At 44.4% G+C, this 15,914-nt stretch overlaps 1 protein-coding gene across 3 annotated transcripts; it reads left to right on the top strand.

Annotated features, from left to right (window-relative positions):
- The first annotated feature begins 26 nt into the window (after window positions 1-26).
- On the top strand, window positions 27-6,300 carry LYSMD4 (LysM domain containing 4). 3 transcript variants are annotated; one of them, XM_083412291.1, is made up of 3 exons: window positions 27-129; window positions 3,380-3,668; window positions 4,875-6,300. In XM_083412291.1, the coding sequence occupies exons 2-3, from the start codon at window positions 3,393-3,395 to the stop codon at window positions 5,457-5,459; spliced, it is 861 nt and encodes a 286-aa protein (XP_083268417.1). In that variant the 5' UTR covers window positions 27-129; window positions 3,380-3,392; the 3' UTR covers window positions 5,460-6,300. The 3 variants fall into 3 exon arrangements, with proteins under 3 accessions (XP_083268417.1, XP_083268416.1, XP_083268415.1); XM_083412290.1 differs by having other exon boundaries at window positions 58-2,318; window positions 3,378-3,668; XM_083412289.1 differs by lacking the exon at window positions 27-129 and adding an exon at window positions 2,361-2,818 and having other exon boundaries at window positions 3,378-3,668.
- Window positions 6,301-15,914: the final 9,614 nt, after the last annotated feature.

The raw sequence follows: 15,914 nt of genomic DNA on the forward strand, positions 1-15,914 counted from the left end.
CTGGGCCATTCCGAACTATCCGGCAGAAGAGGGAGCCCACAGCAAGTTCGGATGAGGCCAAGCAGCTGGGGCGAGAGGAAGGAAGGAAGAGGGGCAGCTGGGAACCAGGTCGCCTGCATATAAAAGCAGGTAGGGCTGAATGGTGGTTGGCGGGGCTGATCAAGAAGGGACACCCTTTAACCTGGGAGTTCTGGGTTCCCCTTCAACTGGGGGCTCCTCTGTTCTTTGTAAGGGCTGCAATTCTAAACCCCACACTTTCCTGGCAGTAAGCTCCATTTAATTGAGTGGTGCTTGCCTCTGAGTAGACCAGGCTTTGCTTTTGGAGGCTTTTGGCTCGCAATACTAAAAACCCACTTTCCTTGGGAGTAAGCCTCATTAATTCACTAGGACTTGCCTCTGAGTAGATCTGGCCAGGATCACGCTACAAGTGTTTCCTTTTATTGCTTGGGAGTGTGGGCAGAGAAGAGAATTTGCCTGGGTATTTACACACACACACACACACACACACACACACACACAGACACCAGTTTCCATTGCAATAAACAAATCCTGTGTAGGAATCTTTGCTCTTTATTCCAGGGGCTTAGAAAGAGAGCCAGGGGTGTGTTGATGTGAAGAGAGAGTGTTTTTTTTCCCCTTTTTTACTTGTATGGCTTTCTTTGAGGTGTGCAGGTAGGACTCCTACCCCATACGCAGAAGGAGGCAGAGGATGACTGAGGCATTGACATTCAGGACTGCAGCACTTAAGACTTCCGGGGTGGAGGATGTGTGTGTCATAGTTTGGGATGCTAACTAAAGCTTTGTTTGTGCATCTAGTAAACTAGCCCAGTAGGTTTGGGGGGCGGGGACCTGTTGCCCTTTTGTGCTAGTCAACTAATTGAAGGGATATGGTTTTGCTTTTAAGCACACCCTGGAGTCTGTATAATACAATCCACATTTATCCAGGCTGTTTACTGCCTAATGTGTGGAGCTGCTATTGATGTGGTGCCCTCAGTGTGGGCCTTTCAAACAGAGACTCAGCAAAAAGAGCATGAGGGCTCCCAAAGAGGGCAGGGCCAGCTTACTTCAAGCTGTGCTGACACACATTACCATCTAAAGGCTGTTTGTGTGCCAAATTGAGTCCAGAGTCCAAAATTGCACAACTATTTTCTACCAGGATACTTCTTTTGATCTGGTTGGAGGGTAATGGGGAATGCAGGTAGCTTTAATTGGTCCCCTTTCTCCCTCCCCCCTCCATAGTTTAGGGCAATGTTTTTGTTAAAGCAACACCTACCTCCTCCTCCTCCTCCTCCTCTTCTTCGGTGATCACTTGTAGCCGAGTAAGATTGTCTTCCATAAACATGGTTTTAACAGTGAGTCCATAAGACACTGTGGAGGCCAATTCTGGATCCGCATCCTTCCACAGCTGGGCATAGGTTTCCGCACGGGAGTTGATCACTGAGAGGGTTTGCCAATTGTGCCTTCCTCTTAGTGCGTTTCTCCCTTGCGTCCTGAGTTCGAGTGTCTTCAAAACCCATGACACCTTTGGTAAAGGCTGTTCTCCAACTGGAGCGCTCGCAGGCCAGTGTTTCCCAGTTGTCAGTGTTTATACTACATTTTTTTCTGGGATTTGCCTTGAAAGAGTCTTTGATCACCAGCATTACGCTTTCCATTTTTAAGTTCAGAATAGAATAGTTGATTTGGGAGACTATAATCAGGTAGGTCAGGGCACAAATATGATACGCTGCCAAAACAATAGAAAGTTGAACAGCGATGTCCCCTATCTGGCATCATTCTCCTGCTGTAGGCCTTGAGGGGCCTGGGAAGGAAATCCTATGCTGATGAGACTGAGGGTGCTTTCATGCTACTTGAGAGCCTGTTGAAGGCAGCATGTGTCTCTCCTCTCTGTTGGAAACAGGATCTTGGGCTTGATTTGGCAGCAGGGCCCTTCTTATCTGTTCTAGTAAGTGAGAACAGCCGAAGCTCTTAATTTCCCCCAAGGATTAGATCAAAGACCTGAGAATAAGATAACCTGAACATGTGGCTCTGATTTTCCATTCTTGGATTTAAAGAAAAAAGACTACTGGGTGGGGGCAGAGTCTATGGCCCAGTCATGATTATTTATCAAGGGATGGGATGGCTGAAGGTCCAAAGCAATTTTGAAGGGGCCACTCTGAGCCTTCCCTGACACAACTTGCCAGTGGACAAGTCATCAAAGCAAGCCAGGCTGTCCTGGGACATAAAGTGTTCTGAAACAGGGCGTCTAAGTTTTCAAAAGATCTTTAGCCTTGGAAGGCAGAGAGTCACTCTGGTCATGGGGATCTCTTAGCACCTGGAAGGTACGTTCAACCTTTGCTTTGGGGATGGGCTCAGCAATAAAGCCAAAGGACCCAGGTTCAATCCCCGGTGTCCTCCTGTTTGAAGTGCTGGAGTGCTGTTGTCAGCTGCTGCAGACCAGGGGTAGACAATATGGTGTCTTCTAGATGTTGCTGGATTACAACCCACATCTTCCCTGTTGCCCATGGTGGCAGCGGCCAGTTGGAATTGAAGCCAACAAGGTCTGGAGGGCAGCATATTAGCTATGTCTAGTGTAGACAGTACTAAGCTATGCAGGGCAATCGTAGAAGGCTGTTTCAATGTTCATTCTATGTCCTCAGAAGCTCAGGGAGGGATGGCTGGGGAAGGGCTCTGTATGTGGCAGTTATGGAACTCCTTCCCCCCACCCCCAGCGGTACATCTGGCACCTTCATTATTCCGATTTGACAAATGCTGAAGACACAGCTCTTTACTCTGGCATTGGACACTTGAGGTGTATATTTTTAGCACCCACTTTATTTCTGTAAATTGTTTTAAACTGTTTCTAACACTGTATTTTAATTGTTGTTATCCACCCTGGGACCTTAGAGTAAAGATCATGATGGTGATGATAGTTTATAAATATGTACAATGAGATAATATGTATTTAAATACACAAAAAAAGTTGCAGGGTTGTTTTTTTCCTTAATCCACATTTTCTGCGGCAGATTTGTGGATGAACTAAATGCAGAACTGATATGGAATAGACCAGACATAGGTTGATTCCGCCATCCCTTCTCATAACCCTGTATGCAGTGCAGGAAGCCACAGAAATAGCCAAAGGGAAAAGTGCTTTTTGAGGTTTCAGTATTAAAGATGATAAAAAGAAAGAAGGTTGTCAGAGTATGAGTCACAGCAAAATCTAAAGGATGGGCACGGTCTGAGTCCCTGTCCTAGAGCTATAATGAGTAATCTGAACCTTTCTGCCATGGCTGCTGAGCTAAGCTTCATCCGTGGCATCCCAGATTCCCAACTGTTGTTAAGGTATATTGTTCATTTTATGATCATTTAAAAAATAAAAATCCAAATGCTTTGTGTTGCAGAGGTTTTTGTAAAGCATGAGGCTGAGTGAGGCATTGACTCAGCCCTTCCAGGCTCCTGCCAGCATCCGAAAGTTCTCAAGCAGCCAAGTTTACCTGTTCAGAAGCAGGCCTTCAGATTCGGATGACTCCTCGTCAGAGGAGGAACTTGACGTCATGGAATTGCGAGCGAGAGGGAAGGAGCAACGGAGGCGCAAGGCTGCCGCAGAGAAAGTTGGGGATGTGGTTCTGCTGGAACGCCAAGTTAGCAAAGACGACAATCTGAACAAACTGGCACTGCAGTATGGATGCAAAGTAAGAAACAGCTTCCTTGGAAGCGATTGATGACGTCCCTGGTGGGGTTTTTGTTTCGTTTTTACATTTCTGGCTCAGAGCCTTGCAGGGCTAAGGAAGAGCACTCTGTTCTGTTCCATGGACAGGCAAGATGGGGGAAGGCATCTCCTACCCAAGGGCAGCCTTTGACAACCAAGTCAAGCTGGGAGTTTCCAGGCTTGCATGCCAATCATTTTGTTGCTTGGGTGGCAGAGGAGTAACAACTGTTTAGCTGTTGTAACTCACCCGGTAAAAATAGCTGGGTGAAACATCTTTGAAGTTGGAACGAGAGTGTCAGCTGGAAAAAAAGGTAGCCAGCTATGGATTGCTGAATTTTGTGTACTTGGGGAAAGAGTAGCTCAGTGGCAGAGCACCTGATTTTCATATAGAAAGCCTCAGGTTCAGTCTTCAGCATTTCCAGGTAGGCTTGTGGAGCGGTAACCGGGCAGGGTAGCCATTTCCGAGCTAGATGGACCAATGGTCTGACTAGGCAGACAACAGCTTCCTATGTACTTGGGTTTGCAGGAGAGGATGTTTCCCCCTGTCCCATCAGCAGCATAGGATGCTGCCTTTTAGCGAATCTGACCATTTGCCCAGCCTCAAGGAACTCAAGGCTACGTCCCTCAGAAACTGCTCAGCTCCCAACATCTCTGTCCATTGGCCATGCTTGCAGGGGCTGATGGGAGTTGTAGTTCAGCAACACCTGGCAGGCCAAACGTTCCCCACACCTGTTCTAAATGGAGATCATTATCCCAGCTGGTCACTGCATTGGATCTGAACTGATTTTGTGTGTGTGCGGCTGTTGTCTTAAACTGCTTCTGCTATGTATGTGTTTTAAAAATTGTTTCTATATATGCAGTTGTTTTTATATATGAAACTCTTTCATATATGCCAGTGTGGGCCAAACTTGGGTCTCCAGCTGGTTTTGGACTACAACTCCCATCATCCCTAGCTAACAGGACCAGTGGTCAGGGATTACGGGAACTGTAGTCCCAAAACATCTGGAGGGCCAAGTTTGGCCAACACTGATATATGCATTTACTATATTACTGCACATTGCTTTGGGGTGTCCCCTTAGAAGCGATTCATGAAGTAAATGTTTGCATTAGAAGGAGCTGTTTATATACAATGAAAAAAGAGCTCAATAACTGACTTCACACCCCATCTCCCCTTTCTGAATTGTCTTAGGTTGCAGATATCAAGCGGGTCAACAACTTCATCCAGGAGCAAGACTTGTATGCGCTAAAATCCATCAGGATTCCAGTCAAGGTCAACGGCATGTTAACAGAGACCCAGGAAGGGTTGTTGCCTGGCCAGAGAGCTGGTCTGTTGTTGCCTGCTGAACCGTCACGGTCCAAAGAGGAAGACGGCAGCTCCGAAGACACCGAGCAAATCGATCAGTATTTCAGAGGGATCGACCAGGACATTGAGAAAGCAACTCTGCTGGGTGTCTCCCCAAGCACAGACTATTGCATTGAAACACCAAACTGGTCACCTTCGGGGAGGAAAGAAATCGGTGCTGGAGCAGACTGTGGGATCCAGTGGTGGAATGCAGTTTTCATTATGCTCCTCGTAGGAATAATTTTGCCAGTGTTTTATATTGTCTATTTTAAAACCCAGCAGCTCGAAGTGACTACTACCTCCAACACAACTCTTCCTGTGAACAACACTGACGGGTCAGTGAGGGGGACACCCGCCCTCCGTGTGCTTAAAGAAACTCTGCCCACTATCCAAACCCACAGAGGAGGAGACTTCCTTCCGTCAGGGGGATGACTCTGTCTGTTACCCTACCCCACCCCTCAAAAATTGGAGAAAAGTCTCTTTGCTTTGAAATAATGTTCTGGGATGAGCCAACAACAGATCAGTTGCTTCTTAAGTTGATAGGAGCTCAACTTGGAAATGAGATCAAGGAAGACCAGGACAGAGCAAGACATGGACAGTGGCTGGTCAGTCACAAAGGGAATGGTGGGATGGCTCACTTTTAAACAGCAAAAGGGGGTGCAAGTGAGGGTGAAGAATCTGAACTCTCTTGTAGGTTGTGTGCTCCCCAGTACCAGTCTTCAGCCAGACATCAGAAGCAGACTCAGCTGCGGGAAGGGCACTCCTCCCCTGTGCACCCTTTTTGCTATAAAAATTTTGGCCACATTTGCACCTTACATTCTACAGTCGGGGCTTCCCCCAAGGCATCCTGGGAGCTGTAGTTTGTTAAGGGTGCCGAGAGTTGTTAGACCACCATGATTCCCTTCATAGAGCTACAATTCTGAGAGTTCGCTGGGAAGAGCCATTGATTGTGAAGCCAGCCTGAGAATGGTAGCTCTGTGAGGGGAATTGCAGGTGGTGTCTTTTAACAACTCCCATCATCCTTGACAAAATTACAGCTCCCAGGTTGCTTTGGAGGCTTCTTAAAGTGGTATGACAGCACTTTAAGGTGGAGATGTGATCATATCCCCCCTTGTGTTATTGGGGGCAAATCTCATTTTATGCTTGCTGCCTCTTTCAAGACTCTGAGGTTTGGTCTTTCTGAGGAAACAGGCCTAGCCTATCACCTGGGCTATATAGATATATATTTAAATTAACTGCCAGTTTATTAAAAGTCATCTTGTCTTAAATGGCAGGAGCAGCTCCAGTCTTCCTTTGCATACAATAAAGCTTTCTTTGCATATACACTTTTGCTAAAAAAGGAGAGAAGAACCTAGTCGTCATCTCAAGCTTGGTTTAAAGGTAAAGGTAAAGGGGCCCCTGACCATTAGGTCCAGTCGTGACCGACTCTGGGGTTGTGGCGCTCATCTCGCTTTATTGGCCAAGGGAGCCGGTGTACAGCTTCTGGGTCATGTGGCCAGCATGACTAAGCCGCTTCTGGCGAACCAGAGCAGCGCACGGAAATGCTGTTTACCTTCCCGCCGGAGTGGTACCTATTTATCTACTTGCGCTCTGACGTGCTTTCGAACTGCTAGGTTGGCAGGAGCAGGGATCGAGCAACGGGAGCTCACCCCGTCGCAGGGATTCGAACCGCCGACCTTCTGATTGGCAAGTCCTAGGCTCCATGGTTTAACCCACAGCACCACCCTCAACCTGGTTTACACATACACAAATACGTGGGAGATACAAGGTTTAAGATTTCTATTTTACTTTTATCTCCTCCTCTTTCTCTAATGAGCTCAGGGTGGTGTTGCTGGTGATCTTCATCCTCTCTTCTCCCCATTCCACACCCTCTCCACCATCACTGCTTAGAGAAGGGCTGTAGCTCAGCGATAAAGAGCCTCTGCTTTGCCTGAAGAAGGTGCTTGGTTCAGTCTCTAAGTAGGGCTGTGAAAATTTGCCTGAAGAACCACGGCCAGTCTGTGAATAGCACTGAACAAGATGGACCAATCGTCTGATGCACTGTGCCCTCTCTGACAAGGCTATTGTAGCCACTGCTAAACTAAATAACGGCTGTTCCTTTTAAGACAGATGCAAAGGTTAAAGGGGAGAGCCAGTGGATTGGAGTGGTTAGCGTGTTGGACTAGGACCTGGCAGACCATGGTTGAAATCCTTGCTCAGCCACGAAGTTCCCTGGGTGACCTTGGGCCAGCTACTGCCTCTCAGCCTGAGCCTACCCTACGTAAAAGGCTTGCTATGAGAGTAAAACAGGGAGGAAGAGAATATAGGCCACCTTGAGAGTTCTTTGGAGGAAAGGTGGGGTATACAAGGCAGGCAAAGAGTCGTATGTGGGCACTCCTGCCCCATTTTTTTCATAGCAAGCACCAGGGGTAAGACCCCAAGCCTTGACTGATGGTTCTATATATCAGTGGAAGGGAATCTCCTCCCTCCTGAATACAGATGGCGGAGACTCCTCGCATTTTCACATTGGCTCCATTTGCAAGTTTGACTTCAGCGCCTTCAGCCATATGTTTCTACCCATTGCTCCCAGAGGTCCTTCTGGTAAGATGGCAAACACAAAAGGCAGAAAAGAAAATCTATTTCTTCAAGGCTGCCTTTCCCGAACTAGCAGGTGTGGCCATAACCAATGTGGAGCCCTCTAGCTGCTTGCTTATTTATTGTTAGATTTAAACATCACCTTTTCTCCAGGGAGCTTAGGGTGGCATAAAGAGCGGTCCTGCTTTCCATTTCATCCTCACACCAAGAATGAGAGGTAGGCTAGGCCTAGAGGCAGTGACTAGCTAAGAGAGAGCAAGTGGCCCACTGCCTTGCTGGACTCAATTCCCATCATCCCCAACAACTGGCTGTGGTAGCCGAGACTGATGGGAATTGTAGTCCCAACAAGAGATCGAAGGACATCATGTTGGCTATCCGTAAAGCCATTCAAAATGGCTCTCACAGTGGAACTGTTCTCTCCCCAACCCCCTGTGTAGCCACTGTATATTGTGTTCTTCTTTTTGTACATGATGCACTGGGAGAGCACTGCCCTGAAAAGCAGTTTTATAGATGCTTTGAATCACTGTAACTGAGCAAACAGCATTGTAGCCCAAAGTAGTTGCCTGCCTGTTCCTGTGGCTGATCAGGGCCTCTTCAGACCAACAAAAGCTATTACCACCTAGGCTTTCTTTACTTCTCTCCATAAAGCATTAATTTGGGAGTGGGGCAGGAGGCACATGCGCGCGCACGCACACACACACACACAACACACACACTTTAATCACTCCCAAAGTCTTCCATGCCCATGGAAACTGGCAAAAGCTCATCGTAATGGAAAACAGGCTAAATCTGTTTCAGCTGCAGATCTTTCAGACAGCAAAACACGACACTCCCTAAATGTTCAGGCCAGAGCACAAAGTATTAATTTCCATTCCACCTCTCTTGTAGCAAACCTGACAACGCAGTTACAACAAAGAGGAATTTGGTCCAGAACAGTATGGCAGAGCGGAAGGTGAGGACTGTGTTCAGAAAACTCTGCAAGAAGCCCCCTTTTTATTCTGTGATATCAATCGAATAGCTATAAAGAAAAACAAACAAGGCTTTTAAGATAGGAAATCCAGAGCAGTGACCTTTAAAAATACTTGCATGGAGTTTCTCATGTTGGCGAGACACATGTCAATCCCAGCCAAGGATCAGGCATGACTCACCAAGCTTCTCTGTCTTGCAATGTCTCTTGTTTTTTTAAGGGGTTCAGCAATAGAGTCTGGACTCGGCACAGCTCCATACAGAAAAAAGAGAATACACTAATGGCTGCAGAAATCAGCTTCCTGACAATCTCAGCTTTCATTTTAAAAAGCTTCTAGTCTTTGTGGCAATAATTTATTATTATATTATTATTATTTATACCCCACCCATCTGGCTGGGTTTTCCCCAGCCACTCTGGGTGGCTTACAGCATATATAAAAAATTGTACATCATCAGACATTGAAACTTAAGTGGGAGACATATCTAGTGGTTTAGGCTTCAGTGTCCTTGCCCTTCCATCACTAGCAAAAATAAACATTAAAAAGTTTGCATAACGTATGCAGGCCACATAATTCAGATTTTCTTTGTGGAGAATCCTGATTACTTTAGCACAGAAATTTAAGGGCAGAGTACACATAGGGAACAATAAGAGAACATTTGAGAGGCATCCTTATGCCAGTCTAGAGCAGAGGGTAGCAGTGGTCATGCCCTCCAGCTGTTTGGGGTAGAGTGCCCATTAAGGCTGAGTGATGTAACAATATATCGTCCAAAATCAGTTTGAAGTCCACATCGTGGTAAGTTTCATAACAGTCGGCATGGTGATATCACGATGTGTGTGTGTGTGCTATGTAAAAAAACAAGATGTGGGGAAACTGTAATCGGGTCATCGTCATAGCTGTCGACGCTTCCCATTTTTTAAGGGAAATTCCCTTATTCCGAATAGGATTCATCGCAAGAAAAGGGAAAAGTTGACAGCTATGGATCCATCACTTCTCTCATGATTCCTGCCACCCATGTTGCTCTGTACTATAAAATAACAGCTGTAACAATATGTTAAAGTTAAGTAAAAATGTATCAGTTTTAGACTCCTAAGTACAGTGGTACCTCGGGTTAAGTACTTAATTTGTTCTGGAGGTCCGTTCTTAACCTGAAACTGTTCTTAACCTGAAGCACCACTTTAGCTAATGGGGCCTCCCGCTGCACGATTTCTGTTCTCACCCTGAAGCAAAGTTCTTAACCTGAGGTATATTTCTGGGTTAGCGGAGTCTGTAACCTGAAGCGTATGTAACCCAAGGTACCACTGTAGTAGCAGCTGCCTGGACATTTCCCAGCAGTATATCGCAATGTTTAGCTGGTGACATATCACGATGTTGAAAACCAGACATTGCTCAGCCCATCAAGTGACCACTGACTATAGCCTAAGACAGGAATAGCCAATGTGTTACCCTCCATATGTTGTTGGGCTACAATTCCCATCAGCTTCTGAATACCAGAGGGTGGGGATTTCAAGTGGGAAGAGTAGGGGTTGCACTCTGGTCCTGCTTGTGGGTTTCCCATAGGCATCTGCTTGGCCGCTGTGAGAATAGGATGCTAGACTAGATGGGCTTCTTATGTTCTTAAATATTATGTTAAAAGTTAGCACAATTGGATTTATGTCAGTTTTAATACAAAAAGTTTATGGTCTCTGGCAGAGAACTTGGGTTTTGTTTTTGTTTTGTTTTGTTTTTTGAAAGAACATTTAGTATACCAAAGTGGAGATACTTCCTATTGGAAAAGTTATGCCTGATGCTTCCTTGTTTCCTACTCACAGGGGCCACAAATCTTGTAAATAATGTTAAGTGCTTTGTTCCAGCTCTGTTCAGGATCTTAGAACTTTATTAGTTAACACAAAGTTGCACAAAAATCAGGTTTAGGTGGCAAAAAAAAAAAAGAGTCAACGTACAGGCATTTGTGAGAGCTAAGAAAAACAACAGTGAATTGATTTTAAGCATCTGTAGCTACACTCTTGAATATTTTTAGCCCAAGGAACTCAACAAATTTTCTGGAGCCACTAATAAATCCAGCCTGCTCTTCATGCCAGGAAGTAAAGCTAACACGTAGGTGAAGGTGAGAGCAAGAATCAGCTTTTCTAAAAAGGTATGATTCAGTCCAAATAAACCCAAGTCATTTTCAGTGGTGAAGTTTAAAACTAGGGCAGCAGAAAGCATCTTTCGCCACCTACTGAATAACAGAGGCACTGATGAACCAATGGACACAGGAAGGGTGTGTCTATTAGTTCATGCAGGTGTAGTCTGCCACATGTTCCAGATAAAAACAGGTTTATTTTTATATCATTCAAATAGGCCCCACCATGTCTGCATAACATGTTAAAAGGGTTTTTTTATTAAAAAAAAAAGTTGGGGGAAAATTGAGTGACAACACAAGGAAGACTGCTTGCCTTTGTAAAAATTCCCTCTTCTATACAACTACTTAAAAGCAAACAGGGGTGGGGGGTGGGGAGCAGCCAAAATTCACTGCACAGGCAACTGATTTATTTATTTTTTTAACCTAGGCATCTGGGCAGAAAAAGGGGATACGTATGAACCTTGGAAACAAATGTTGAAGACCAGGATTAAAAGCTAGTCATGCATTTGGGAAAAAAAGGTGAAAGAAGCAGAGAATCCAAGGAGCTCCAGATGTTGGACCACCAACTCCCATCAGTCCCAGCCAGCATGGCCAATGGTTAGGGGATGATGGAAACTACAGTACAACAACATCTGGAGGGCCACTCCTCTTTAAACAGTGAAGTTTAAGCCAGAAGGAAACACTTTTTATTCCATCTTGTTTTACCTGGCTCACAACTGGAATGCAGGGTGGGATATACCTTCAAATATATGCAAGTGCTTCATTTGTACCTGTAAGCCTGGGATCTTTACAAGCAAGGAAACAGGACCAAATCCAAGTTTAGGTGCTGACAGAGGGGAAAAGATTTGAGAGCTTCAGTTTAAATATGAGAGAGAGTCCGATATACACAGTAAAAGCCAGTATTTTTACTTTAGTGAATGCAAGATACAAATATTTTACAACAACTTCTAGCATTTTCTTAACCATTTGATAAAAAGTTCACTAGAATATTTATTGTATAATGAAGAAAAAAACACCACATTCAGGGAAAAAGATTAACTTAATTTTTTTTTCTTAAAGATTCGTCTCAAAGATGGCAACAAAGTCCAGCTTGTGCCGCCAGACGGCTTTAACCGCAAACAGCTTCGTCTGTGAACTGTTGACTACAAACATTTACCAAATACATATATTTTTTCTTATTTTAAAAAAAGCTTTTCTTTTTAAATATAGCAAAGCAGTGTTTTCTTGCACAGCAAAGTGAGGAAATTTCCCAATATTTTTTTTTAAAGTCTTTTCACATTCTAAATTTTAAACGTCTTCCCATGGTTGATTTGGCAGGAGTCATTTATGTTCCTTATTTACTATATATTTCTTGTGCGCACAGTAGACTTGTCAATGCATTAGTGTCCTTTATAGTTTAAAGGCTAAAGCATTTCCAACATGCCTTACTTCTTTTTTTAAAAAGAGAGATACCAGGTACGAACAAGTCAGTATTGCTATGTCCACCATATGCAACATTTGACCCCAATTCTAGCAATCTGGATTTGCACAAGATTTAATCCAATTGCAACCTTCAATTAAAATGCCATTGATTCTATTTACACTTTATTTATTTTTACTGTCACAATATTCCATGGTTCTAAAAATAAAAGGGGTGCGTGCCTTTGAATAACTTCATTGCACAAGCTGCTGTTGAATTTGCAAAAGCTGAATCTTAGCAAGACCTGTGGTACAGCCCTCTTAAAGAGCCAGTAGCACCTCAGAACCTGTTAAGGACAGAGGTTGAGATTGTCACTTCTTTGAAAGAACTTCCCGGCCCAAAGCACCCTGCATTTGAAAAGCTAACAGGCCCGGCGTGGCAGTTTCTCCCAAATAGGGAGTGTGGCACAGAAGCTCTTCCAAGCAACAATTCCCCTGACGCAGAAACCACACCATGTATTTCCCTTCACATCTGGAATGGCTTCAAACAGTTGCCCTAAAAACCTTGGGCTTAAGGGGACTGAGAGATGTAAAGCTACTTTGGGCATAGCAAAGGACCTGCAGGTGCCCAGTGTGATTTTTCAGCAAGTTTAAATAGCACCCTCTTCTGTCTCCCCGACCTCTGGCCCTGCAATGATATAGCCTAACTCCCTTCATATTACAAAAATGGTTTTCTAAGAAGCATGAGGTACTTCTGCTCAGAAACTAGAGCTTGTTTGAGGACTCTGGCCAAAGTGGGACCCTCAAAAGCCTCTGCTGACACATTAGCTACAACACTTGGGGCTGTACCCCATTGCTCTGTCTACTAGCACAAAGTTTCTGGTGCTAGCAGGTGGAATTTGATGCAGCAGCTGCGCTAGCAGAAACTTGTTGCGCAACAGACGTCGCAATCTATTGCGCAACCAAATTACTAGCAACCTGCTTACGAATTCTCTTGTGCAACAACGTTTTACTAGTGCAAAACATTTCACCAGTGGGGGGGGGAGAAGCCTACTGCTAAGTGACTTTTAACTTTGTGCCTTGCAATATTAAGGTTTTTATTCAATGGAGCAGTGCAGTGGGCCTGGGGAAGGGGGCTCATCAGTGTACCAGCCTAAAGGCATTTTGGGCCGTTATGGGGCCAGGTGCTTCAGTGCAAAATCTAGTATTTGGTACGAAGGAATAGCAAATGACAGCATAGAAACACTGACTCGCTCCCATGCCAAAGTACAGGACAGAGCTGCGCACACACACAATCCTCTGCCCTGCTGCAACTATCTTTATCTCTAGGACCACTGTGTAAGACTTTCAAAACATCTAGAGTTACATTATTAGTGTTCATTACATTAAAAAAGTCAGCATGTTTTGTTTTCATGATGTAAAGCTCTTTTGCAGGAGACAATGGATAGGACCTGATCCTGGAACAAGGAGATTAGCTGAGAGTTAACAGTCTGACTCTAAGAACTGATTATTATTATTTCTTTAAGAAAGAAAGAAAGAAAGAAAATTGGCTGGCTCGATTCAAGTACAAAGCCCAAACTATATCTTTTTCTTTTTTAACGGGGGAAAAAGTTGATGTAACTCGTTACAAACCTGCATAGGAATAAGAGACTATTGGGATACAGTCAGCAAAGCCATCTCATTAAGGCACACAAGAAATCAGACAGTAAATGTGAAATGAAGAACTCCCATTCAAATGTACAGCAAAGTTCATGTAGGTGCATAAATAGTGCAGGAGAATCATACCAATCCGAAGCATCAAAAGGATCTATGAAGTGGTGGTGTGGTTTCTGTGTTAAGTGTGATGGGGGGGGGGGGAGGAAGCTGACAGACCACTGAGACGTTTTTCTGCTCTACCCTATCCAGACAGAAGTAACAGTACCTAGTGTGCATTAGTTCCTCAAAATGCTTCTAAGAAAGAGAGATCCTAGAAGCTTATGCATTTACAGAACCCTTAATGAAAACTAATTCGGAGCCAGCTATAAAGCACATAATCCACCAGTTTGTACAGTTTTTACATAAGGTGGGGAAGAATTATAGGTGAAATGAGTTATACAGGGCATAGTTTTGCCCATACCTTGCTTATCTTTAAAAATAAATAACTAAGGCAGCCACTTGAGGATATATTACAGAAAAAATAAATTGAGAGCTTCCATTCAACTCTTGGTTCTTAGTTTTATTGATATTTTGCCAAAAGTTAGAGTTTAGGTTGTTTTAAATCCTGATTTCTAGGTAACAAAGGCTTTACTTTCTCCTATAATAGGTTAAGGGCTTTGGGGGGGAGTTCAGCTACTGCATGCGTTACTTTGGCATGAATGGCCAATGTATGCTCATTAAGACCAAGCCAAATGCAACAGTAAATTAAACTTTAAGTGCACCTGTTTTTGCTTTACTATAGATTTTGTATTCTCATTTTGTATTTTTCAGTTGTGAACCGCCCTGGGCTCTTAGGATGAAGGGTGGTATGCAAATTTAATAAAGAATAATAATAATAAATATCAATGGGAGCATTTCTTCTAATGCAAACAGCAGCTTTGGAAGAGTCAAGAACTCCAACAGGACAGAGAGGTTTAAAATCCTACCTCTACCAATTTGAATGCTTTAAAACAGGGGTCCCCAAACTGCGGCCCATGGGCCAGAAGAAGTCCATGGAGGCCGTTTAACCAGCCCATGAGCCACCCCCGAACCGAGCCACCCGCTAGGTGAGTCCCCGCGTGCTACGCTAAACCACCACAGTGTGGCGCAGGGACTCTCTTCCATGGCTCCAGAAATCGCTTCTGTGCATGTCTGCAGTACCGGAAATCGCTTCTGCGCAGGCATGATTTTCGGCGTCTGGGCATGAACAGAAATGATTTCTGGAGCCACAGCCATGTGCAGGCATGATTTTCGGTGTCTGGACATGCAAAGAAACAATTTCCAGCACCGCAGACATGCACAGATGTGAGTTCCTGCGTCGCACTGCACCGGCCCAGCCCAAGGAGGATCTCCATGGGAGCGATCCGGCCCATGCCCAGTAAGCCTTGCCGACCCCTGCTTTAAAATGCGTGCACATCAAAATGCAAGGACACGTTCGACACCATATCTAGTTTGGCCCTAAAGATGTAGCACGTACATACTCAAATATGCATCACAAAACATGCTTGGTTATGTAAACATGCCACAGGGATCTGCTGGCCTACTGTCGTTCCCTGCAGATAGATGTTTCAGAAAACGTGTTGCTTCCACAGGTATCATGAGAAGCAGAGCTCTCAAGCTGCGATTGTAGAATCAGAGCCCCCTACCCAGCACACATACAAAGCACTGACCAGCCACATCACTTGAGGTGGTGCTCTATTTAAAGGATACCGGGCATTAAGAAAAGGAAACTTCTGAAACACTTTGTCCCCAACCCACACACCACTTCAAAACCCTTTTATTTTTTGCTTCTGATGTATGTTTCTGCTACTTCAGCATGAACAATAAGATAATCTCCCCCGCCCCCAAAGAGGCAGTTTTAAAATAACAGGTTGTAACCACCTTAATTCTACTCAGGATAGACCCACTGAAATTAGTTGACTTTTAAGTCAGCCATGGCAATTTCAAATCAGTCAACTCTGAGTATGATTAACCTTGGCAACAACCCACAGCCTTTACCCGCCCCCCCCCCAAATGCATTTTATTTTCTATTTATGCAGGATGAACTTAACACCAGGTTTTCTGGATGGGATTGGAAGGGTGGGTATCACTTTGCTATCTATATACATATATTTATATATGTATATGTATATACACATATATGTATATATA

Source organism: Podarcis tiliguerta (assembly GCF_965153285.1).
Source record: "Podarcis tiliguerta genome assembly, chromosome: 14".
Taxonomy (NCBI): domain Eukaryota; kingdom Metazoa; phylum Chordata; class Lepidosauria; order Squamata; family Lacertidae; genus Podarcis; species Podarcis tiliguerta.

What these genes read in the sequence shown, in the direction of transcription:
- LYSMD4 (XM_083412291.1), top strand. Translation starts at nt 3,393, where the DNA reads ATGAGGCTGAGTGAGGCATTGACTCAGCCCTTCCAGGCTCCTGCCAGC. An exon ending in CACTGCAGTATGGATGCAAA is followed by an intron (nt 3,669 to 4,874) that starts GTAAGAAACAGC and finishes GAATTGTCTTAG; the next exon opens with GTTGCAGATATCAAGCGGGT.